The sequence below is a fragment of the Pipistrellus kuhlii genome, unplaced genomic scaffold (assembly GCF_014108245.1).
Source record: "Pipistrellus kuhlii isolate mPipKuh1 unplaced genomic scaffold, mPipKuh1.p scaffold_m20_p_3, whole genome shotgun sequence".
Classification (NCBI taxonomy): domain Eukaryota; kingdom Metazoa; phylum Chordata; class Mammalia; order Chiroptera; family Vespertilionidae; genus Pipistrellus; species Pipistrellus kuhlii.
In genome coordinates, this window is record NW_023425529.1 from 182,629,423 (window position 1) to 182,654,203 (window position 24,781).

General features: G+C 55.2%; 1 protein-coding gene across 10 annotated transcripts in view; it reads right to left on the reverse strand.

Moving 5' to 3' along the window:
• Nucleotides 1-341: 341 nt before the first annotated feature.
• The window catches only part of TENM3 (teneurin transmembrane protein 3), a 367,962-nt gene continuing 343,522 nt past the window's right edge, over nt 342-24,781 (reverse strand). For 9 of the 10 annotated variants that reach the window (XM_045588987.1, XM_045588983.1, XM_036456870.2 and 6 more), the window contains 9 exons: nt 22,732-22,964; nt 21,428-21,582; nt 18,513-19,387; nt 15,288-15,463; nt 13,210-13,445; nt 11,199-11,495; nt 9,249-10,860; nt 6,674-6,804; nt 342-3,825 (listed from right to left, as the gene is read on the reverse strand). In XM_045588987.1, the coding sequence (XP_045444943.1) occupies nt 3,064-3,825; nt 6,674-6,804; nt 9,249-10,860; nt 11,199-11,495; nt 13,210-13,445; nt 15,288-15,463; nt 18,513-19,387; nt 21,428-21,582; nt 22,732-22,964 (4,477 nt within the window). In that variant the 3' untranslated portion in view covers nt 342-3,063. The remainder of the gene's footprint in view (nt 3,826-6,673; nt 6,805-9,248; nt 10,861-11,198; nt 11,496-13,209; nt 13,446-15,287; nt 15,464-18,512; nt 19,388-21,427; nt 21,583-22,731; nt 22,965-24,781) is intronic. The other variant, XM_045588985.1, reaches the window with a different exon arrangement.

Genomic DNA, 24,781 nt, shown 5'->3' on the forward strand with positions numbered 1-24,781 from the left:
ATGATTAATTTGCCTATTACCCTTTTATTAGGTAGAATTATTTGGTATTCTTCTTCCCAGTGGTAATGTTTGGCGTTGCAGGCGTGTATTGAGTGTTTCCCTGAAGTAGGCCATGGGAGGTCCCCTGCCAGGTGCACTCTGCTGAGATGGCGGGCTGGCCAGAGGGCATGGACACAAAAACCTGGCTGAGAGCGATTACCAGCTGGGCTACCGATGAGGCACTGCCCCAGCAGCTGTAGATGGGTGTGTCCTCCGCTCCGCTCACACACAGCAGCAGTGCCGGCCAGCCCTGGATTGATTGATTTATTCCTTTTGGAAAAAAGATATAAAAGACGCACACATCGGGTTGGCTTTTATTGGAACGCCTAGATGCAATCTATAGTCATCAAGTTATGGAAAATTCAGGTCACATAGAAAGTTAAGAAGGCAAATGAAAAGAACAATACAAATCAGACAAAATTTACATCTCAAAATATCATGAAAGCATTTGGACTCAGCTTTGCCTAAAATACTTTGAATATCAATTTCTTTTTTATTTATTTTTTTTCCTGTCACCTAATTCTTTTTTCATGACACAGTCCCCCCCGCACCTTCAACTCTTAGAAAACGGTCTTTTGTTTACAGATTCCCCAAGGTCACTGTTTCTCAGAAAAGCTCGTCCAGATCACAAGTCATTTTTTTTTTTTTTTTTTTTTTAAGAAAGAAATAGGCTCATGATACCTATGAACAAGACATGGATTGGGTTGATTTGACTTCATCTAAAATAAGCACCAGGAGGGACTGTAAATCTGTGGTCATGGGCCAGTGGGATGGACCAGTCCGTGTGGGGAGGAGGGCAAGATTAGGATTTCACTTCTCAGGGTCGTTTCTGAGAAGTCAGACTCAGCGCCCATTTCAACCAAAAGTACGTACAGCATGCTACACAGTCCCACCGAGGCGCCCAAGCCAGCAGCGAGAACAGAAAGCGGGGAACAGCCATGTCGGGGTGGGTCTGAAATCTCATAGTTTTCTAGATTGGGGCTTCGTAACGCTCGCAAAGGATCTCCAGAATAAAAAATACCAACGCTACTCTGTGCTTTCATTCTAATAAAATACCAGCATTCGTTAGGAGATTAATGACCTCAGTATGCTCTACCAAACACACACAGACAAGTCATAGCACTGAGACGGTCCATTCAGCAGCTATTGGAGACGCTTCCCAGCCAAACCTGTTTGAATAAACACGCCTACTGTGCAACTTCGGGTATGTGATACATACATAGCGGTTAGAAAATTATTTTCAATACGTCACTGGAACCTTTATAGTTACGACATGTTCACTCGCTATATTTTATCACCATTATACAGGGAGGGAAACAGTGTGTACTATAGCTCAATGAACTGGGAAATCTTTTTCTAAAAAATATTTTTGTGGCTGAATTTAGCGCTCACGGAAGAGGTTGGCGAGAGCGGCCGAGCGGGCACGGAGGTGCGGCCGGTGGCCGTTTAAAACGGCTCCCTGGGTGGCTGGGGCCTGTGGGCTTACGGGAGCTTTGGTCTCGCCTTTGGGGTCCCTCTTGGTGGCCCTGGGATCCACACACAAGGCTAGCGAGGGACTCGGACCTCCCCCATGTGGCTCTCTCCCACCTGCTGGGTTTTCTGCCGTCTTCCCTTGACCTCAAGACACGTTTATGGTCTTGGCCACATCGGATCCTTTCCTTCTCACGGTTTCCTGGAGCACCCGGAGTGGTGTCCCGGCTCCACCAAGGAATGGAGCTTGGAGGAACCCTGTGGTTAAATTCCATCCACCCCCCACGGTCTTTGAGGGCCCAGGGATGGCAGCGGGAACGCCTCCTGCCTGCTGTTTTTTATTTCGTACCTTCCATTACCTTCCACCAGCCTTAGTGTCCTACGGTGCCTCCCGGTGACTGTCGGCGAGGACAGCGGCCTGAGAGAGAGGGGAGGAGGAGCAGCTCTCTGGTTCGCCACCCACCCAGGACCGCACTGTCCTACCCGCCTAGCGTTAGAAAGCTGCACGACTTTTTCAACTGAATACAAAAATATGAACACTTCTGGATGTTATAGGCGTGAGCCGTTATATCTCTACAATATAGTCCTTTATACTGTACAGCTATAACCGGTAACAAAAGGTGCAATCCTTTTTTTTTTTTTTTTAATTTCTTAAAAAAATCACACAGGTCACATGTTTTTATCGTTTTATTTTTTTAAGTATAAACTTTTTTAAACACTTTACATAAATTAACTCCTCTGAGACTAATATTTGATGTACAGTAAATTGTAATTCATATAAAAAATCCATAAACAACTCGTCTCACATAATTTACAAAAAAATCAGGGTTTCCTTTGCTTATCAGTGGCAAGGATTGTATCTGCCAGTTTTTGTTTTTGTGTGTTTTTTTTTGGCCCCTGGGGCAAACCCCGGGAGCATTGCGAAATGCAGCAGGAGGTCAGTCCCCCTCGGAGCACAAGTCACGTGTGCCCACGTCCCGTTATAAGCAGCCCGGGCGCGCAGTCGGGTTGCCTAGAATTCCGTCCCCCGCTTTAACATGAACACAGATATATATGTCTCTCTATATATATCACACCCTAGGCAGAGACTGCTTCCCTGCAGGCCAAGGTCGACCCCGGGAAGCACTGTCCTCATTGTTACCCTCTCGGAGTCAGCGCCCCCCAGGGAACAGATGGCCCCGGGCCAAGCGGGAGGGCCTTTTGTCCGTTGTCCTCTCCTTATTCGTTCCTTTTACTGAGTGCAGCGATATGCGTATGTAAACATATTCGTTAAAGCCGATCACCTTTAAGGTCCTTCAGAAAAGGGGTTTTCTGTGTGTGTGTGTGTCTTTTATTTTTTCTCTTCCTTGAAATGTTTTTTTTTTTCTCCTTGAACATAGCGGTCTCCTTCTGGCGGAAGGCTCTTCTGCGCCGCTGGAGGGAGTCCCTGTCGGTCGGTCGGTCGGTCGGTCGGTCGGATTGTGCTACAGACAGATCTGAGCCGTGGAGGGCGCGGGGGCCGTGCGCGCCCCCAGCCCCTGCGCCTGCCCCCGCGCCCGTGCCGGGGACCAGGGGTTACCTCTTGCCGATCTCGCTCTGCCGCAGGAACTGGATGTTGTTGGCGCTGTCGGCCAGCTCGGGGTACTGCTCCACGGACAGCACGTAGTAGCCGTCGTAGCCCTGCACCTTGCCGGCGCTCAGCAGCTGCCGCTTCTCGCCCTCCGTCCAGGGCCGCGCGCCCTCCTCGCCGTCGCGCACGCGCCGCTGCTCGCGCGCCCAGGCCCCCGCGAGCGCGCGCTGCCGCGCCTGCTCCAGCACGCGCGCGCGCTCCTCGTCCAGCGACGCGCCGTAGCGCACGTGCAGCGCCAGCGCGCCGAACTGCAGCTCCACGTCGGCGAAGCGGCGCGTGCGGCCGTTGACCACGGTGGTGGACTGCGACACCGTCACGTTGACGCCGTTCTCGAGCGCGCGGCGGCCGCTGGTGAGGCGCAGCGCGCCCAGGTCGGCCTCGGGCGAGCTGGTCTTGATGAAGTGGTGCGTGTCGCGGCCCTCCACGGTGAAGTGCAGGTCCTGCAGGTACAGCGCGTGGTTCAGCACGGCCGCCACCTTGATGCAGTCCTCGTTGGCCACGTTGAGCACGTTGGTCTGCACGCGGCCGCGGCTCACGGCCAGCATGACGCCCTTGCCCAGCAGCGAGCGCACCGTGGCGAACCACAGCCAGGACGGCGCGCCCCCGCCGCCGCCGCGCCGGCTGGCCGGCGGCACCTCCGCCAGCTTCCCCAGCGACAGGAAGGCCTTGGCCTGCCGCGCCACCTGCTGCTGCACGCCGAAGATGGGCTGCGGGAGGGAGAGGGGGAGAGGAGGGGGGTTAGAGAGGGGCTGAGGCTCTGGGGCCGGGGGGGACAGGGGCCTGGCTGCCTGGTGGCCTGCGTACCCTGGACAGGACGGGGAAGGGATCTGGAGAGAGCTCCAAGGCATTTTTTTTTATTTTTGTTATTTATTTTTAAATATATGTGTATATTTAAATATATTTTATTGATTTTTTTTTACAGAGAGGAAGAGAGAGGAATAGAGAACTAGAAACATCGATGAGAGAGAATCGTAGATCAGCTGCCTCCTGCACACCTCCTACTGGGAATGTGCCTGCAACCAAGGTACATGCCCTTGACTGGAATCGAACCCAGGACCTTTCAGTCCACAGGCTGATGCTCTATCCACTGAGCCAAACCGGTTTCGGCTTTCAATATATTTTATTGATGTCTTTTACAGAGAGGAAAGCAAAGGGATAGAGAGTTAAAAACATCGATGAGAGAGAATCATCGAACAGATGCCCCCTGCACACCCCCCCTGGAGATGTGCCCGCAACCAATGTACATGCCCTTGACTGGAATCGAACCCAGGACCTCTTAGTCCCCAGGCCCACGCTCTATCTGCTGAGCCAAACCGGTTTTGGCTATTTTTATTTATTTTTTATTTTTGAAATTAAATTATTATCTGTGTGCATATCTTACCATGCCCCCGCCCCCCCCTCCCCCTAGATGCTCTCCCTCCCCAGAGTTTTGTGTCCATTGGTTGTACTTATACGCATGCATACAAGCCCTTCGGTTGGCCTTCCAAGGCATTTGTTAAAACCTCCATCCGTTCTTTGGAGATGAAAGGCTTAAAAAAACCCACCCTGAGTGGAGGAATGCAGTCCAGAGGCACAGCCCTCCAGGGGACCCGAATGCGCTCTGAAAGGCAGGAAGCGCGCACGCCGCCGTGCATTCAGGGCTTTTTAGCTTCTCACACGGGCAGAATGCTCACGCCTCAGCTTTTCTCTTTCCATTTCTAGAGGCCCGTCTCCTGCGTCCGTCCCATCTGGGGTGCCCGGTTTAACGGGTCCGTCCTCCCAGCAGCGCCGTCCCTCCCCCGGGAAGGCTGGGGAGCAGGCAGCAGACAGGATGTGCAAGGCTGGGGGTGCTCACTGCGCCCCAGGCACATGCTCTGACCTGTAAACCCCGCCCCCGCCCCGGGAACGCGATCTCAGGAGCATTTCACCAGTGAGACGGCTGAACTGAAACGTACCAGGCTCAGTGCGCCGTGGGTCAGCCGAGGATGGGGATTTAATACTTTGGGAACAAACATTTATTTTTTTGGAGACTCAGGGACAGGGCACAGGCTACACTGGCCAGTGATTTTATTTATTATTATTTTAAAATATATTTTATTTATTTTTTTACAGAGAGGGAGATGGAGAGAGAGTTAGAAACATGAGAGAGAAACATCCATCAACTGCCTCCTGCACACTCCCTACTGGGTATGTGGCCACAACCAAGGTACATGCCCTTGACCGGAATCAAACCTGGGACCCTCCAGTCCCCAGGCGGACGATCTATCCACTGAGCCAAACCGGCGAGGGCCTGGCAAACGATTTAAACCAGGGGGGCATCTTACCCCAGCCATTTCCTGTCCTACCAGATGTCTGTCTGGCCGGTGTTCCCCAAATGGAAACATCTGGTCTGTTTGCGGCCGTGAAAGAACATTTGTTCTCCGCACGCACGGGGGGCGGCCTCCGCATCTCTGCCGGAGATCCCCTAAGCTGTCCTTACGGGGCACGTGGCTCCAGAGAGAGCCAGTCAGACCTAAGTGTTTTCAGACATAACGGGGAGTCGCACACAATCAGGACACAGGTGTTCAAATGCACCGGGAAACTCCAGTGTGTCTGCACAGCGCCGCCCTCAGCGGGGAGGCGTGTGCAATTAGAAATGTTAAAACGGCCCCCTGGCCCCGGACGCCGGTGGGCTTTTGCTTTTTGAAATGTAGAGATGACATCTGCAAAAGGAAACTGCATTTTTGTTATGAAACATGTACCAGAAAACAGAGGTACTGACGTGGTATATGTGCTGTGTGTGTGTGTGGTGGGTGTGTGTGTGTGTGAGAGCCACGGCTGTCTTTTCTCTTTGTGGTCATTGAAATTACAGGAAATTGCTCAAGGGGCGGGCGGATGAGTCTTTGTAAGAAACTGCACTCTCGTCTCACCGTTACGGGGAAGCCCACTTTCTTGATCTTTATTTATTCTTGCTGTAAGCTAGAATTCTGTTGTCTTGTTGTGTATTCTTTCCTGACCTTTGAATGGTGCGAATTAAAAGGAGCGTTTTCTGAAATGGCAGCATTGGCTTTGCCATTTTCCCATTCTCTTTCCCCTTTTATTTCTCAGAACGAGTTCCAGGCTCCCGGATCTGTTATTGTCCGGAAAATTCCACGCGCACCGAGGCACGGGGAGCCTGCATTCTCTCTCTCCTTTTTCATCGTTTCCCCCGAAACACGGTCACTCTTTGGTAAAAGGCGAACTCTGCAGTGGTGTCTGTGGGCTGCTCATTGTAACAGGGACCCCCTGCCCTCTCGTTCATTGTGTCTTTGCCTTCAGGTCCCAAGGGCCATAAATGTGCTTTCATAGGGTTCTTTATTACCTTTTGATAATGTCTTTCCACGCTTTTATTACCATCGCTAAGAACAGACTGAAGCCTGTGGCATGGGCCCCTAGTTTGCTGAGCAGAAATGTTGTGTTTTTCTTCCCTCAAAGAGCCAGAAATCGGAAAGCTGTTTTTGGTACTGGTTTCACAAGCACGGTCTGATGGAATACGGGGAAACAGGGCCCCCGTGGGACATCTGCCCCCTCTCCCAGCTCCGCCTTTTCGGTTCTTACCGGGACGTCGTCCCACTGCTGGCTCTTCACCAGCTCGTAGGAGGGCTCCGTCAGGTCAAACTTGGGGACGGGGAACCCGGGGATGGCGTTGTGCAGGTGGAAGCCGAACGTCACCAGCCAGCTGTTCACATCTGGGAGGGAACGTCACAGAGCACAGGCGTTAGGGCTCATTCCGTGCTCTCCCACGTTCAAGTTCTTACCTGAGAGCAAGGCCCGGGTTCACACATGACAACCGGGAAGAGCGCACCTGTTCACCGGCACCCTACAGTTCAAAACCCACTCTCCCCTTTCGGACGTGAGGACTGTAACCCCGGCAAGGGCCGTGGGAGACGCGGAGTCACAGACTCGCAGGGGGACAGACGGAATGGAATACTCGGCCACGTGCGCCGGCTGCCTCCCGCAAGGGTGATGGCGATGGAACCAGGCAGGACGGTGCAGCCGCGGGGGGTGGGGGAGGGGGGGCGGGGGGGCGGGGGGGCGGGGAAGACCAGGGCTGTGGAAGGCAAATGGAACGTGTGGTGTGGTCAGCAGAGGCTGGCCTTCCAGCAGAAGGCGTGGCCCGAGGATATGCAGCAGCCCCTGACCCGTCTTCTCAGAATCAGAGCCCTGAGTGGAGAGGGTGGAAAACCCCGGCAGGTACTTCGTCAGGGACGGATGTGGAAAGCTGGCCCGGGGCGCAGCCCTGCTGGCCACCCCCAGCGAGGCCGTCGAAGGCGCCCTCTGCACGGGCGGGAACACGCTTTTTGGGGAGAAAAGCTGGGAACCTTTACGCTGGTGGTTAAAAGCGCTTCACGCGACCCCGAAGCCAGGGAGCTCAGGAGAGGGCGAGGCTCTCGCAGGCCCGCCCAGCAGGCGTGCAGCCCCAGGAGGCGGGGAGGGTGTAGATGGTTTTATGTATTAAGCTGGGAAACGGGAAACCGTTTCACCGAACAGAGTTTATGCTGGTCCCCCTCTCTCTGAATGTGTTTAAGGAACTGCTGCCGTGGCATTCCCTGCAGCCCACGCTGCCAGGAGAGAGGAGATCGGGAGCTGTGGGGCGTCCCCGCCTTCCAGCCAGCCCGTCAACACCTCTCACATACCCCGGGGTTCGCTGCCCGCCACAATGCTGGCGGCACTTGTCTCCTGTCTCCTTCTGTAGGGAACCAATTCATCCCATTGCCAGGCCGGCCGGCTCTTCGCCCAGGTATCATATGGCTCCAAAGTCAGCGGTATTCTCCCTCTTTTAAATGGGGGTGGCGGAGGTGGGAGAGAGAACCCCCACGTTCATCATGTAGGACAGAAAGGGATATCTATCTGTCTATCGTTCATCTGTCTTGTATTTAGAGAAAACCCTTTCTCACGGCTGGTGGAGTGTTGGAGGTAAGGACTCTCCTACTGCAAACCATGCCGTGTAGCCGTGAGAATCAGAGGGTGTTAAGAGTGAGAAGCACTGCCGCAGTGACGGGACATGAGCATGGAGGCAGACGGGAGAACCCCGAGGAGGCGGCCGTGGGGACACCGACCGAAGGGACTCCCAGCGGGCTCACGTGGCGGAGGGCTGCGGACCGCTTTGGGAATCCGCGGGAAGCGGAGGCAGACACAGAACAGACAGGCAGCACCGGAAGAGCCGTCCTGAGGACTGGGAAAACAGACATCTTGGGGCACCGGCAATGCTGAGCAAGGAAGTGACAGCCCGAAGGAGCATCTATCCACCACAGAAAACCCCAAACTAAACCGAACCAAACGGAAGACAAAACAAAAGACAAACAGGGAACACCCCGCAGGGAACTATAACAGTGGAGTGCAGCTCGGGAATGGAAGGCGGAGGCAGAAGGATTGAGTCCTCGCATGGAGGAGGAGTGAGGAAGGCAGCTACGTAAGGGAAGGAGGGCATGCCTGCTGGGCCCGTCTGTTTCAAGGGGGCAGAATGGGATCTGATGCTTTAAATCGGACCATGCTCTAACCCTGGGAAGCTCTTACATCTGTGCCCCGCAGACCAGCGTATCTATCAGTGGTTCGGGACTGCCTGCACCCCAGGGCAACGAAGATGGCAGTGGGAGGGGTCAGGGGTGAGGACAGACATAGGGTCCCCTGGCTGAGCAACTGATGGGAGCAACGGTTCCTCAGTTACCCTGAGGTGGTGGTGGTGGAGTGTTAGTCACACCCCTCCCAGGGATGGCATGTTGAGCCGCCTTGTGCTGCATGTCACATCCATCCTTTCCTTTCCATTAAAATTGACAGGACTTGTCTACAAAGCCACACAGCTGGCAGGAGGGGGAGGGGGGTGGGCCCGGAACCCCAAGTTCCATGGATTCTGCCTCTCCAGGTCACTTCCCTTCAGAGACCGAATCCCATGTCATTTCAGAAAACCGTGGCCTTGGGCATCGGCAGGCAGAACAGAAGGGGCAAACCATGCCTCCGTTTCCCTTTTTGGTTTCTCTGTGGTTCCACAGAGAAATGAATACACGCAAGAGGCATTTGGTTTGGCACCAGTCGAGCACCACGTTAAGAAAGAAAGCAACCGCAGTCGGCCCGCGCCTTCCCCCCGAGGATTACAGCGATCCCGTCCCCGGCCGGGCCTCGCGGCCGCGCTCACCTGTGATGTAGTCCTTCACGTCGTGGATTTTGCTCGCGGGGTTGTTGTTCCGGAACATGTACAGGTTGAAGGGGGCCGGGTCCTTCCCGATCCGCCTCCAGATCTCGATGTCGGGCGTCGTCCACCGCCCCGCCAGGATGTCGTAGTCCCGCTCCCCGAAGTGGATGAGCTTGGTGAGCGGGTCGTACAGGCCGCCGTGGAAGCCGATGACCAGCTGGAAGTCCACGTTGGAGTCGAAGTAGACCTCGCCGTAGGCCGTGTACTGCACCTGCTTCAGCATGAGCCCGTTGCTGCTGAAGACGGCCAGCGGCGTGCCCGTGTTGTCGGAGGCGATGTAGAACTCCTCGCCGCTGCTGATCTCCATGGCGAACAGGTGGCCCTGCAGGTCGTAGTAGAGGGAGGTGATCTCGGAGCTGGAGTGGTTGTAGACGTGGGTGATGCGCGTCGGGTAGGTGAGGTCGGCGTAGAAGAACTGCAGGTGCTGCCCGAGGCTGGTCTTGCTGGACACGCGCCGGCCCAGGCCGTCGTAGCGGTAGACCACGGTCCAGCCGCTGCCCTTGCTGTAGACGCGCGTGAGCAGCCCCTTGGAGCTGTACTCGAAGATCTCGGTGCCCCGCTGCCGCAGGAAGCCGTCCTCGTCCAGCCGGTACTGCACGTCCCCGAGGCGCGTGATGCGGTCCCGCAGGTCGTAGCGCAGCGGTGTGAGGCGGGCGCTGCTGCTGGGGTTCAGCAGGTGCAGGTTGCCGTTGAGGTCGTAGTTGTAGCGCCACATGATCTTCTCGTTGAGGTACACGGTCTGCAGCTGGCCGTCCACGTCGTACTCGTAGGCGTACTTGGTGGTGTTGGCGAAGGGCCCGATCTTGATCTCGCGCTTGGTGACGCGGCCCATGCTGTCGTACTGGATGGTGATCCAGTACATGAGCGAGCGGAAGATCTCGTACTGGATCTCCTTGATGCGGCCGTGGGCGTCGAAGTGCTTGGTGTAGGTCATCACGGCCGTGGAGATGATCTGGTTGATGTCGTAGTAGATGACGCCGAACTTGCCGAACTGCTCCACCTTGCCCGAGATGTCGTCGAACTGGTAGAGGTCGATGGGCAGCGGCGTCTCGTTGATGACGCCCTGCATGCTGGTGACGCGGAAGCTGTTGTCGTAGCTGTAGTCGAAGCGCGCGTTGACCATGCCGTCCTCGCTGAAGCGGAAGATCTGCCGGTCGACGAGGGGCCCGACCTGCCGGTAGCGGATGGTGCAGATGAAGCCCTCGCTCTGCAGGTTCACCGTCTTGAGCACGCCGGCCGCCTCGTCGTAGGTGAAGCTGACGCGCGTGCTGTCGTAGAGGACCTCGGAGAGCCGCGTCTGCCGGCGGTACTTGAAGAGCACGCGCCGGCTGGTGCCCAGGAAGGCTGTCTGCAGCAGCAGCCCCTCCTCCGTGAAGTCGGTGATGACCGAGGCGTTGCTCTCGGGCGGGTTGTAGATGTTGCGGTAGTAGCCGATGGAGCGCATGGTCTGCATGGTGTGGCGCGCCACGCTGGGCATGGTGATGGCCGCCAGCCGGTCCCACAGGTCGTACTCGAAGATGTACTGGCGCTGGCTGTGCAGCAGCAGCACCATGGACTGCAACGAGAGGGCGCCGTTACCCGGCGCAGGGGCGGGGGCGGGGAGCAATGAGAGGGCACCGTTACCTGGCGCAGGGGTGGGGGCCATGGACACGCGGAGACACGCCCCCCGGGGAAATGATTTTTTTTTAAAGGTATGTTTTTATTGATTTCACAGAGGAAGGGAGAGGGAGAGAGGAGACATCAGGGATGAGAGAGGATCGCCCATCGGCTGCCTTCTGTACGCACACCCACTGGGGATCGAGATCACAACCCGGGCATGTGCCCTGACCGGGAGTCGAACCCCCCCCCCCCCCGAGCGCACGGGGCTGGGCCCGGGAGTGGCAGCAGACCCACCTTCTCCAAGTACGTGTAGCTCCAGGTCTTGCCGTCGGCGAAGACGCGGGACACGATGCGGCCCTGGCCGTCGTAGTCCACCTTCTCGCTGGTGGTGCCGCGCTGGATGCTGGCGATCTGGCCCGTGGACGCGTAGGTGACGTTGACGGCCATCAGCTTGCTGCTGGGCAGCCAGAGCGTGGGGTGCCCCGAGCTGTCGTAGGCGATGCGCAGCAGGAACTTGCGGTGGTCGTCGTAGATCTTCTCCGTCTTGGTGGTGCGGTCGAAGTCCACGGAGAGGAGATTCCTGCCGTTGACCTGCGGGAACAGCCGCGGGGACGACACGGCGAGTCACGCCGACGCGGCCCCCGCCCCCGGCGCCCCGCCGCGGCTTACACACGCTGATGGCGATGGATTCTCTCTGTCAGTAATTAATTCCCCGACTTCCCGGGGGCCCGTGCGAGGCGGCAGATGAACTGCACCTCTAACAGGTTTCATTAAGCAGGACGACAGCCTGGCGTTTGCTCAGAGCCCCTGCAGTTAAACTCGGGAAACCCGAGTGACCGGTCAGAACGGCACCGCAACACGTCTGCCTTCAAGCTGGTTCAGAGGATAGGACCGGGGAAACAGGACATCGCGGCAGACGGCCCCGGGCCCTCCCCCGGGCACCGGGGAGAACTGCTCAGCTGGGTGATGGGGGCGGCATTAAATAAACTGCGGGACGGTAGCCCTCTGCAGGGCAGGTGAGTGTAAGCTGGAACCCACATCACCGTCAATTATGAATGGGCTGAAACAGCAGGAGGCTACACACACACACACACACACACACACACACACACAGCGGGGCAAACGTAGGTTTACTGTCGTGAGTACACAAAACAGAGTCTGTTACATAAGCCACGGCTTGAACCATTCTTACTTTCCCAGCCACCAGCCACTGTGATTCAACACGTGACATTTCAACAGACGCCTGGGAATGGGTCAGGCTCAGTTCGTCTGAAGGTGGTTTTCCTGGGACCTGTGGTTCAGCACGGAGTCTGTGTTGTCTTAGACTGAGCACTACATGGGCGTCCCACACCACCGCGTGCTTCCGAGATGTACTCGGCGCGGTGTGACGTGGTCACGCAGAGAACACGGCAAAGGTCAAGGTCACCAGCATGGGCAGGAATGTCATTACAGTCCTCTGAAACATTACATCAGTAGTGAGGAGGCGGGTGTTAGGTCTGACGCTGATACTTTCCCATGTGCCCAAACTGTACTTTAAAAAAGCCTATCTAATAAAAGGGTAATATGCAAATTGACCTTCACTCCAATACACAAGATGGCCACTCTCATGTGGTCCAAGATGGCCACCTCCATGTGGACACAAGATGGCCTACAGGGGAAGGCAGTTGTGGGGAATCAGGTCAGCAGGGCAGGGCAGTTGGGGGTGACCAGGCCTGCATGGGAGGGCAGTTGGGGGTAATCAGGCCGGCAGGGGAGAGCATTTGGGGGGGCGGTACCAGGCCTGCAGGGGAGGGCAACTGCCTTCTACTGTGGGCCTAGTCCCCCCCAACTATCCTCCCCTGCAGGCCTGGTCACCCCCAACTTGCCCTCCCTTGCAGGCTTGGTCCCTCCCAACTGCCCTGTCCTGCTGACCTGATTGTCCACAACTGCCCTCCCCTGCAGGCCATCTTGTGTCCACTTGGGGGCGGCTTGCAGGGGAGGGGAGTTGTGGGGGACCAGGCCTGCAGGGAGGGCAGTTGGTGGTGGGGGAGGAGATCAGGCCTGCAGGGGAGGGCAGTTAGGGGCAATCAGGCCGGCAGGGGAGCAGTTAGGTGTTGATCAGGCCGGCAGGGAAGTGGTTAGGGGGTGATCAGGCTGGCAGGGAAGTGGTTAGGGGGTGATCAGGCTGGCAGGGAAGTGGTTAGGGGGTGGTCAGGCTGGCAGGCAGAAGCAGTTGGGGGCCATCATGGAGGCTGTGCTCCATGCCATTCCCCGACTTCCCAGGAAGAACCACTGACAGCGACTGACACCGCCCTCCGGCACGTACCCTGAGCTTTCGGCCGAAGACGTTGACCTTCCCTTGGGCCTGCTCCTTCCGGAACCGCCACTCCACCAGGTTCTGGCCGTTCTCCCCGGGCAGGGTCATGTTCCTCTTGGCCATGGTGGGGTTGGCGGTGCCGGCCAGCACGTGCGGCTCCGTCTGGTAGTGGGAGTCGAGCCCGCTGGCGTAGATGATCCTCAGGGAGCCGTCGTAGCCGACCTGGTAGCTGTTCCTCAGCTGGTCTGCGGACAAGCAGCAGAGCGCGTGAGCCCACCCGGCCGGAGCCGCCTCGGGAGGGGACACCGATCTCTGGCATGCCGACCGGACTGCATGCATAAGGAAGTAACGACGGGTAAGGACGGCCGCTTGGAGGACAGTGAGACAACCCTGATTCCTGGCATTCCCCGCGCACCAGGTGCGCCGACTACGGGAGGAAAGGTCGGGGGAGGTTACAGGCTTCTCCACGTCAGTGGGTCCTTTCCTCACCCGCCTGACGAGCTAAACGGGGGCTCAGCCTCTGAGGGTCGGCAGTGAGCGTCCTGCAAAGAGCCGAGTCTGCGCTCTGCCGGAGGCGGGTGTCACCTCCAGGGTCTGGGGGACTCTCCTCCCCCACTCCCTGTACCTTTTACCAAAGAATGTGGAAAAGATTTAATAGCTATACCTTCTCTACCCCAACTATGAGGCAATAATTCGCCTGAGATGGACTTTAAAAAGAAGAGGCTCACGGCACATTTGGTACCCCAGACCCTTCACGTTGTAAGCTACCGCTTCAGCTTAAAATGCTCGCCTGACGTAGACCAGTGGTCGGCAAACCCAGTCAGCCAGCAGTGCGGCACATGGCGGTTGTGGCTCACAAGCCCCGGTTTGCCAACCACGGACATAGACGACTTGGAGAATAAATGGATCCAAGCAATACCAACGTCAGATGATGGTGCAGACTGCCTGACGGAGTTAGTTAACAAAAGAAAAGGGGACGAAGAAGTTTAACTCAGAGTTAGCAACTCCTCCTGAGGCGATGACCACACAAACGCAGTTGTCACCGGAAACGGGCTTTCTGAGGAGTGCAATGTAACGGAGACCTCGGGCCCAGATGCCTACGGCGCGAAGAACGCGAAGCGCAGATGTGACATACGTGCGTGTCTGGAACTGGGACAGAGTCTCCAGTGACCACAGCACGGGGGCCTTCGGAGACCGTGTCCCGGATTCCGCAAGGCCGTGCCTCCAACCCGGGACGCCCGGCGGTGAGGGTGACGGCTCAGGACACCAGGACGGGGACCCCGGCAGGGTCTGAGGACGCCGTGAAGCGTGGGGATACACTGCCTTGTTAAACGGGAATGGAAGGTTTCCAGGTTCACATACTGCTTTCTGTGCCACATAACTTTATAATATAATGCGTTCGGCGTCCCCCAAAACTGAATGCACACGCTAACAGCTGACAGCTCACTTCGTGCTCATTCCTTGTCAGGTTTGACTGATCTGAAATAGTGGGTGAAGCCAGACTAAGCATTGAACAAAGGAAATGTACTCTAAAGAGCCACTAGACTCCTTTTTTATGGGGACACACAGGGGCTAAAGTTCATGGTACAAAAGAGGCAACAGGCAGTGCAGGGAATGATGCCTGGTTCTGTGATTGCATCGCTGCGTTATCAGCAGCGTCTGGACCGGAAGGGGCATCTGTTTGAAAACAGGCATTGACAGAAATAAGTGTTCATTCCTGTAGATTCCTGTACCTTTGGAAAGTGAACAGTGACTTTATAACCATTCAGAATGTGTATATAAGAGTGAGCATCGACCTATGAACCAGGAAGTCACAGTTCAGTCCCCCATCAGGACACGTGCCCAGTGGGGTGTGTGCAGGAGAGGCAGCTGATCAATGATGCTAATCGTTGATGTTTCTATCTCCCTCTCCCTGTCTGAAATCAGTAAAAAGATATTAAAAAAACAAAAATAAAAATGAGGCCGTTCCCTCACGACCTCTGGAGGTCTCCACGCCCCCTGCCCCGGGCCCCGGGCCCCCTGAGACCACGAGGCGGCCGCATTGCCTCCGGGGCCGGGCCCGGGCCTGCAGGAGGCGGCGTGCTCACCTTGGACCATGGTGTAGAAGGAGTCGATGGAGGACAGGTTGGAGGTGATGCTGACGTCCTCGTCTCTGCTGGACGACTCCAGGTCCACGGTGATGGCCCGGTCCATGTCGCCGTGGAGATTGGTGACCACTCCCGTGGGGAAGGTGACGTTGGTCAGGCGGCCTTCGCTGTCGTAGCTGAGGACAGAGGCGGGGAGGGGCTCGGGGTTAAGTCGGAAACGGGGTTCTCCTACCCGTGTCCCTGCAGCCCCATCCGCTGCACCAAACGGGGAGAGGGTTTGTCTTCGTGCGAGAGCGGTGCCGACGGAGGACGTCACACATGCTTTGAAGGCGCCAAAGCCCGTTTCACACGGAAACCCTCGCCGGCGGGCGCGAGGCACCGGCACTGCGCACCCTCCCGGCAAACCGGTCTTTGAAGTGTGACCCAGACCTGCCCGCGCATCCAGTCCGCTGTTTCAAAGGGAGCCTGTCTGCCCATGTGAAATTCCTCAGCGCTCCTCCACATCGCCCACAGAGCAGACCCAATGCGCGGTCCTATCCGATGTTAAAGCCCGACTAACTTCTGCTCTGTATGGCCGTGCAACCCGAACACACATACAGCTTTGTGAACTAATGTGTGCACATACATGTATGTATTCGTGTATTGGTGTACTCGGCACAGGTTTCTGTCTGAGTGCATGCTTCCACTCTGAGCGCGCACCTTCCCCTCGCTCTGGGACGGCACAGTGCGGCTGCCCCGGGGAACTGGAAGAGAATAGCAGCTTCCCGAGTGCCGTCTATTGATGGGGCCCAAGCCCCGGGCTTCCACTTCACCCAGTTCACAGCCCAGCACATCCTCTCGCTCCGATGCCCCTCACAGTCCGGCTGGGAAAGAGCTGCCAGGCCTCAGGGCCTCTGCTCGCTCACTCATCACAGTGCCCTTCTCCGATGTCTATCTGCTGTCTCTGCTTTTGTTGCGCTTTTGCCTCGCCTTGCTGTTCTAGCCTTTGTGGGGTATTCTCTCTCTCTCTCTCTCTCTCTCTCTCTCTCTCTCTCTCTCTCTCTCTCTCTCTTAACTGGGATGAAAGGGGAGCATTTAATCTTTAATTAAATTGATTGGGGTGACATTGGTCAGCATGAACATATAGGTTTCGGGTGTGGGTCTCTATGTTACAAGATCTGTATATCGCACCATGTGCCCACCTCCCACAGCCACATCTTCTCCTGTCACCTTATATTAGGGACCCCCCTCTCCCCCAACCCCCTTCCCTCTGGCGACCACCACACTGCTCTACACTCTCTTCTCAAGTTTCCTAAGCAGGAGGATAAGGGCCATTCTCGGTGGAAAGGACGTATTCCTCCAGGGGGACGCTTTCTCTCCCTCACAGACTCGGAGTTCCCGGTCCCTCTCTGTGTCTTCATCACGCCTCTCACGGCTCCCGCCCCACAGCTGCCCTGGATTTCACCGGCCCTGCCTCTCCCGTCGTCACGGGAACGCGGGGGACACCACCTGTGAAGACCCCGCGGGGGACCCTCCCGGGGAGACGGACGGACTCGGACCGTGGCCACCCGTGTCAGCGGACGACGGGTCCGCCTTTGCTCACGTGGCAGCGTTCTGCGGATCACCCGTGGTCCTGGGTGCTCCCCGGGAGGACAGCCTTTGGATCCCCTTTGATCAGATGTTTTTAAAATTCACCTTCTGTCTCTGAGAACAAACCCGTGTGACTCAGAGCAGGGACCGGGAGCAGCCGGGGAACCCGAGAGGAGGGCTGTTGGCCGAGGCAGCCGGACCGGACCGGAGCGGGCCTGTCTGCGAACGAGGCACTCTCTGTACGGACGCCGGTCTGGGCAGCGCCCACACCTTCCTCCCTTCGCCGTGGCAGAGCCCACGGGAGCCTGCCCGGCGGGTGAGTGAGCCCCGATCGGGTTCTCGGGCTCTCGCCCGTTCTGGGAAGGCGGCCGGAGCGCAGGCTGGCCGGGCAGTCGAGGGCCTCGGGGCGGGGTCATGTTCCGCTGTCTTCCCCACCCGGCACCAGCCTGCCCTGAGAGCTGCTTAGTCGGGCACACAGTCTCCCTGCAGCCTGGACCCAGAGCGAGGACCCCCCAAAAGACCTGCCTGACCTGTCTCTCCCCCCGGGTCCCCCCGCCCCCATGCAGAGCGATACCCTTTCCTTCCATCTGTTGGAGTCGCTTAGGTTCACATTTCCTTAGGTGAACAGCCAGCGAAATCCAGGAAAGTCCCTCCATCTCGCCACCTGTTGAGCAATGCTTTTCCACTAACACTAGCGTGTAACAGCCTCTCGCCCGCCATTGTGAGGTATACACGCTCACTTACCCCGTGGTCGGCAAACTCATACGTGAACAGAGCCAAATATCAACAGGACGACGACTGACATTTCTTTGGAGAGCCACATTTTTTAAACTTAAACTAAACAGATAGGCACAGTGTTATTACCTTAATTAGGGTGCTCCCAAGCTGGCCTTTGCTGAAAACTCAGGGGGCCCAAGAGCCGCCTGTGGCTCGAGAGCTGCAGTTTGCCGACCACAGGTTTCTACTTAACTCCGCCAAGGAGTCTCTCCCTCTCTAGCTCGCAGGCCCTCGGAGGACCCCTGCAGCCGCGACAAGGCATTCCTGTGTCAGAGGTGGCCGCACGGAAAGCCAGCGACACCTTCAAACACGCCCGCAGCGCAGGCCTGAGTCCTGGACCGCGCGCCCCCTGCTTTCGCCCAGGCCGCACCCCTCGGCACCACCACTCCCGGCAGGTCTTACGGCCCCAGAGCTCTCCTGCCCAGTCTCCCCTGACGGGAACACTCTGTCTGTAATCTCCCCCGACCCCCGCCGTGGCAATACGGCCTGCCGCCCCTTTAAAAACGGGGCACACGGGCACCATTTTATAGCTCCAATCCATTCCTTTCCTATTGCAATCCTAGGTTTCTAACGTCATTCAGTGGAAGGGTTTGTTCCCAACAAAATCGAGCTGCTGGTAACATGCATTTCACTAAAGGGGCGTTTGCCAAGGAAGAAAGCAGCCCAGCTGGTGTGGCTCAGTGGTTGAGCAGCACTGACCCTCGAACCCCAAGGTCACGGCTCAATTCCCGGTCAGGGCACATGCCCAGGGGTTGCAGGCTCGACCCCCAGGAGGGGGTATACAGGAGGCCGCCAGCCAACGATTTTCTCTCATCCTTGGTGTGTCCAACTCTCAGACCACCATACTGCATCCTCCGAGGGTCATCCCGACGTACTTACTCGAAGAAGGTGGTCCACCCGGTCTCGTCGCTCTTGGTGGCCAGCAGCCCGCTGTTGCCGTGGTAGGTGAACAGGACCAGCTCCAGGCCCTGTGCGGTCATGCTCTTGAGGCAGCCGTTGGTGCCGATGGTCAGCCAGATCACCTGGTTGTCGGGGGACACCACGCGCACCGGCATGCGGTTGGGGTCGCGCCGGATGCGCAGGGTGTTGCCGCTGCTGTCGGTCACGGCGGTGATGTCGTTGTCGTTGCTGTAGCTGAAGTTGTACAGGTAGTCGCCGGTGACCAGGCTCAGCGTGTACTGGTGCGTGCCGTTGACGTCGAAGATGTAGAGCTCCTGGTCGGCAGGCGAGGCCACCTCGTAGGCGTTCGCGGAGCTGAGGGAGGGTCGGTTCCTGGACACGGCCCGGATGCGGATGTTGCCCAGGTCCGCCACGTACAGCGTGCCGTCGGGGGACGCGGCCAGGGACGACGGGGCGCTGAGCCTGGCGTCCTTGGCGTAGCCGTCGCCCGCCTGGTAGCAGTCGCAGTTGGCGTCGTTCTTGCAGTCGCACTCGGATGGCACGCCGGCCACCAGGGAGATCTCGCCGTCGGTGGTGACCTGCCGGATGCGGTTGATCTTCTTCTCGTCGGTCTCGGCGATGTAGAGCACGCCGCTGTAGGACACGGCGATGGCCGTGGCGGACTCCAGCGTGGTCTGCACGGCCAGCTTGCCCGCCGAGTACTCCACGCCGGGCACCTGGCAGTGCATGGGCCGGCCGGCGGCGATGCGCACCTGGCGGTTCTCGGTGATCTGCAGCACCACGTTGTTGTCCAGCACGTAGATGGAGTTGTCCATGGGGTTGATGGCCAGGTCGGTGGGCCACTCCAGACGCACCTGCGGGTGCAAGACAGAGACGGCCCGGTGAGCCAGCGGTGGGCGCGCCGCGGTTAGCGTGCCTGACGTGCACATGAGACGGTTTGGGAAAACCACCATTCATTTGAGAAGCTGTGTTCAAGTTGCCTTTATAAGGTGACCAGACGTCCCGCTTTTGGTGGGACAGTCCCGATTTTTAACAATTTGTCCCGCGGCGTTTTAAAAAAGTCCCGATTTTTGGAAAAAAAATTGGGACTTTTTTTAAAACGCTGCGGGACAAATTGTTAAAAATTTCTATGCTAAATTATAAGTTGCTAAATCTATATGCTAAATTATGATTTGTCCCACGGCGTTTTAAAAAATTTGTCCCACTTTTTTAAAACGCCGAGAGACGCGGGACAAATTGTTAAAAGGCGGGACTGTCCCGCCAAAAGCAGGATGTCTGGTCACCTTACTCTTGAACGGCTACTGTAAAACAAACTTGAAACATGTGCATGGCCCTGACCGGTTTGGCTCAGTGGATAGAGCGTCAGCCTGCGGACTCAAGGGTCCTGGGTTCGATTCCGGTCAAGGGCATGTACTTTGGTTGCGGGCACATCCCCAGTAGAGGGTGTACAGGAGGCAGCTGATAGATGTTTCTTTTTCATTGATGTTTCTAAATCTCTATCACTCTCCCTTCCTCTCTGTAAGAAATAGAAATATATTTTAAAAAAATGTTTTGTTGATTTCAGAGAGGAAGGGAGAGGGAGGGAGAGACAGAAACATCAACGATGAGCGAGAATCATGGGCATGTACCTTGGTTGCGGGCACATCCCCAGTAGGGGGTGTACAGGAGGCAGCTGATCGATGTTTCTCTCTCTTTGATGTTTCTAACTCTCTATCCCTCTCCCTTCCTCTCTGTAAAAAAAATCAATAAAATATATTAAAATTTTTTTTTTCATGAACACAAGTGTAGGGAACAGCATTTTGTTTAAAAAACGCAGCTTACTGAAAGATTTGCAGGCTACAGCCAAACAGCTGATGAGCCTCTAAGTAGAGAGTTAATAGATGTCAATGAGGTATGAACACAGACATTTCCGTGAGCAGGAATAACCGGCAAATGGCAGGCTCTCTCGTGTATATGTTCAGGTTCTATTATATTTCCAGAAAGGCCCGCAATGAAGTGCCTAGCTCTAAACGTAAGTCCTTGGTGCCATCGCAGGGGGCTCTCTCTCCTGCCTAAGGAGGTCCTGCAATAAAAAAGACTCCAGGCCTAAGTGGTTTGTGCTTTTGGGAGTCTCTGCATGCTGCTCCTTTCCTGGTATTTCATTACAAATGCTTAGCATTTCTTAGTTGTAATTATTCTGTAGCTCACTGAATTCATCAAATGCAGAACTATATAGAGGAAAGTAACCTTTGCCCGGCCAGCATGGCTCAGAGGTTGAGTATTGATCTATGTGTGAACCAGGAGGTCACGGCTTGATTCCTGGTCAGGGCACATGCGCCGGTTGTGGGCGCCATCCCCAGGGTGGAGTGTGCAGGAGGCAGCCAATCAATGATTCTCTCTCATTATTTTATTATTTATTATTTTTTAAAATATATTTTATTGATTTTTACAGAGAGGGAGAGAGATAGAGAGCTAGAAACATCGATGAGAGAGAAACATCGATCAGCTGCCTCCTGCACACCCCCTACTGGGGATGTGCCCGCAACCAAGGTACATGCCTTTGACAGGAATTGAACCCGGGACCCTTCAGTCCACAGGCCAACGCTCTATCCAGTGAGCGAAACCAGTTTCAGCTCTCTCTCATTATTGATCGGCTCTCCCTCTTTCTATCTCCCTCTCCCTCTTTCTTCCCCTCTGGGGGGAATATATATATATATATATATATATATATATATATATATATATATATATGAAGAAAATAATTTTTTATTAGCTCCTAAGACACAGTTAAAAGGGATTGCTTTATCACACCACTGCCCGCCAGGATACAGGCAGTGTGACTGGTGCCGTCACAGCCTGCTGACCCTGCGAGCGAGACCCCGAGAAGAGAAACCGCTCGGCTGAGCCGGAGCTACCTGGCTGATGTGCATGCTTGTGTCACAGGTTAAAGGTCTGGCCGACGTCAGGTCATTCGAGCCCAGGAGGGTCGAGATGATCCCGTTCTGGTCAACTTTTCTGATCATGGTCCCATCAACGAAGTAGATCAGTCCATTCTTGTCAACCGCCATTCCTTGATCCAAGAGAAGCAAGGGTTAGTAAGTTTTCCAAAAAAGATTCAACGGTTGATGCTACATTTAGGCACCATCACTCAACTCCACAGTTCACTTCAGGGATAACGTGGGCGGTAGGGAGCAGGCATTAGTTACTCCTAAAATGCAGCAGATTGCAAACACATTAGGAAAAACCCAACATGGGTGTGAAACACACAATACAAACACAGGTACACGGTAACAAAGAAATAACCCACCTTTGTGAGAATTCCCACTTGGTGTGTGTGACACATATACATCGGGCATTAAACGTAAGACTATAACGTGGGGGTTAAATGTAAAGCTATAATGTCTGTATAATGTTGTCTATGCATTATAGAAATAGGTCAAATTTGGTCACACTGAGCTTACAGTACCTAGCATAGCCCCACGAAAATAGATGCGAGCCAAGGTGAGTATTCTGTCGACCTTGCTACAGTGAAATTGGCTATTATGAATAATTCAGGGCAGCAAATACTTTCTGCAGTCACTGCGCACAGAACAGCTGCTAGCTGTAATGAAAAGAAATGGAGCCCTCAACCCCAAACACCGTAATGAATGGCATAATACATGAACCAGGAGTCGGTCCCCATGGGCTCAAAAGCTAGAAACCTTCGTCGCCTAGAATTCAAGCTCTTGTTCTCTCCAGAAATTCCTCCCAGCAAGCATTTTTCCCCCCAGGGCAGAGAAACAAAAGCCTAACATCTCCAAATGGGGTGCGGGCTAAGAGGGCTGCTTCGTGGCGGTTTTCGGAGGCCAGGGACTCATTCACGACGGAGGAATTCCAGGACGATGAAAGAAGTCGGGCACTTCCCTGACGTTTCGCGGGATGTGACTGAGTAACAGTAGCTGCTTTATTCTTCGCAACGTTGAAAAAAAAAAATGGCCTGACAATAAAAAAATTGCCAAGAACCCCAATATTTACTGTAACATCAGCTCGCGTTCAAGTTCAACGGCTTTTACAAACGCTGGGTGTGCAGTGGCATCCCAGAGAGAGCCGAGGGTGAAACGTGAGACCCCGCAGTGAGCCCCACCCGCACTGACTGGATTATCTACCTTTTTATTTCAAAAAAAAATTTTTTTTTTTTAAATAGAAGGAAATTCCCAAACTGGTAAAGGGCAGGCGGTACCTTTGGGACTCATGAGTGTCGCCTCCACAGCCTTGCCCCCGTCCCCACACCGGGCTTCATCGAAGGGCAGGCACTGCTCCCCGGTCCCCGCGACCACGTCGGCATTCTTCGTCAGGTCCTTTGCCCCCGTCAGCGACTTGGGGCGGTAGATCCTGCGGGTGTTGGTGTCCGAAACGTACAAGTCTCCGGTCACGGGGTCAGTGGCTAGGTAGTATTTGTGAGCTGGGTTGCTGCTGTAAGAAAGGATCATACGTGAGCCCTACCATGTATGGGGAGCTACTCCTCATATGCAGAGAAAGAGCAACAGCCCACCCTGGCAACACTGTAACCAAACAGCCCACCCTGGCAACACTGTAACATAACAACCCACCCAGGGCCACACTGTAACCAAATAGCCCGCCCTGGGCAACACTGTAACCAAACAGCCCACCCCGGGCAACACTGTAACAAAACAGCCCATCATGGAAAACATTGTAACCAAACAGCCCGCCCTGGGCAACACTGTAACCAAACAGCCCGCCCTGGGCAACACTGTAACCAAACAGCCCACCACGGGCAACACTGTAACCAAACAGCCCACCACGGGCAACACTGTAACCAAACAGCCCACCACGGGCCACACTGTAACCAAACAGCCCACCACGGGCCACACTGTAACCAAACAGCCCACCCTGGGCAACACTGTAAACAAACAGCTCACTCTGGGCAACACCGTAACCAAAAAGCCCACCCTGGGCAATACCGTAACATAACAGCCCACCACGGGCAACACTGTATCCTGCAGTCAGTACCAAAAGCCTGAAGATGAGCAGTGACTCACAATGACCTACAGGAGAGACTTGGTAGAAGTCTGGCCAGGTGGCTCAATGTTGAGCATTGACCTATGAACGAGGAGGTCATGGTTCGATTCCTAGTCAAGGGCACATGCCCAGTTTCAGGCTTGATCCCCAGTTGGGGAGTGCAGGGAGCAGCTGACCATTGATTCTCTCCTGTCATGGATGTTTCTCTCTCTCCTCCACCCCTTCCTCTCTGACATCAATTAAAAAAAAAAAAAAAAAATATATATATATATATATATATATATATATATATATATATATATATATGTATATAAAAGAACTGGTAACGATGTCTGACATGACTATTCCTTCCCATCTTATAAATAACTACCTTTAGAAGATGATCTGCTTCTTGCTTAAAAGACAGACGCAAGTTCTCTAAATCTTTGTGGTTTTGGGCAAAGCCAGTAAGAGATCGCCCTTGAGTGGCAGGAACAAAGCTCCAGGAAGGTGCTGCTCCCAGACCCTCCGGAAAAGCCTATACACCTTCAGTTTCACCTGCACCTCTTCACGGGGATTCTCCTCTTTTCTCCCAGAAGACCTAGCCACAGAGCAGCCGCCCCTGAGAAACCATAGCAGCCTGTCTGTCTTGGTGGCACCATTGTAATCTGGCAAGGTTGGTTTCACAACTATTAGCTAGTGCAAATATACACCATTTTATGTCCTACTAGAGGCGGCAGATTGTTGGAGTCTGTCGGCAGGAGGGGCATGGTGACCTTCCCGGGAGTGACTGAGGCCCCCATTCCAGAAATGTTTCCGTTCACAGGAAGACCCTCGCTAAGAAGAGCAACATCGGAGAAACTGAGGTCAGGGTTAGACCGTTCAGCATTGTGCACCCTGGTTCTTAGCTCACCCAAACCGCCTGGCTAGCCTCACTGCCCAGCCGTCCCTGTGGCCTCGTCCCACTGGGCCCAGGCCCACGGGGAAACACAGACTAGGCTGCTCCCTCATCTGGCCCTAACTCAACCTCGTGGACTAGAGAAATGTCAGCCAAGAACAGGCTACCCACCGGCGGTATTAGCACTTTTATTTACCTGCTTAGTCAGAAACGGTGGGCAGCCCTGGGAAATGCCTGCTTCCTGGCTGCCACACTACGACGGGCAAGATCATCAAAAGCAGGGGTTTCTGCCTGCTTCGTGCTTTACACGTGAAGCCGATGAAAAGTGTGCTTTTATAATTTGTATCTAAACTTTAGTTGATTCCGATTCACA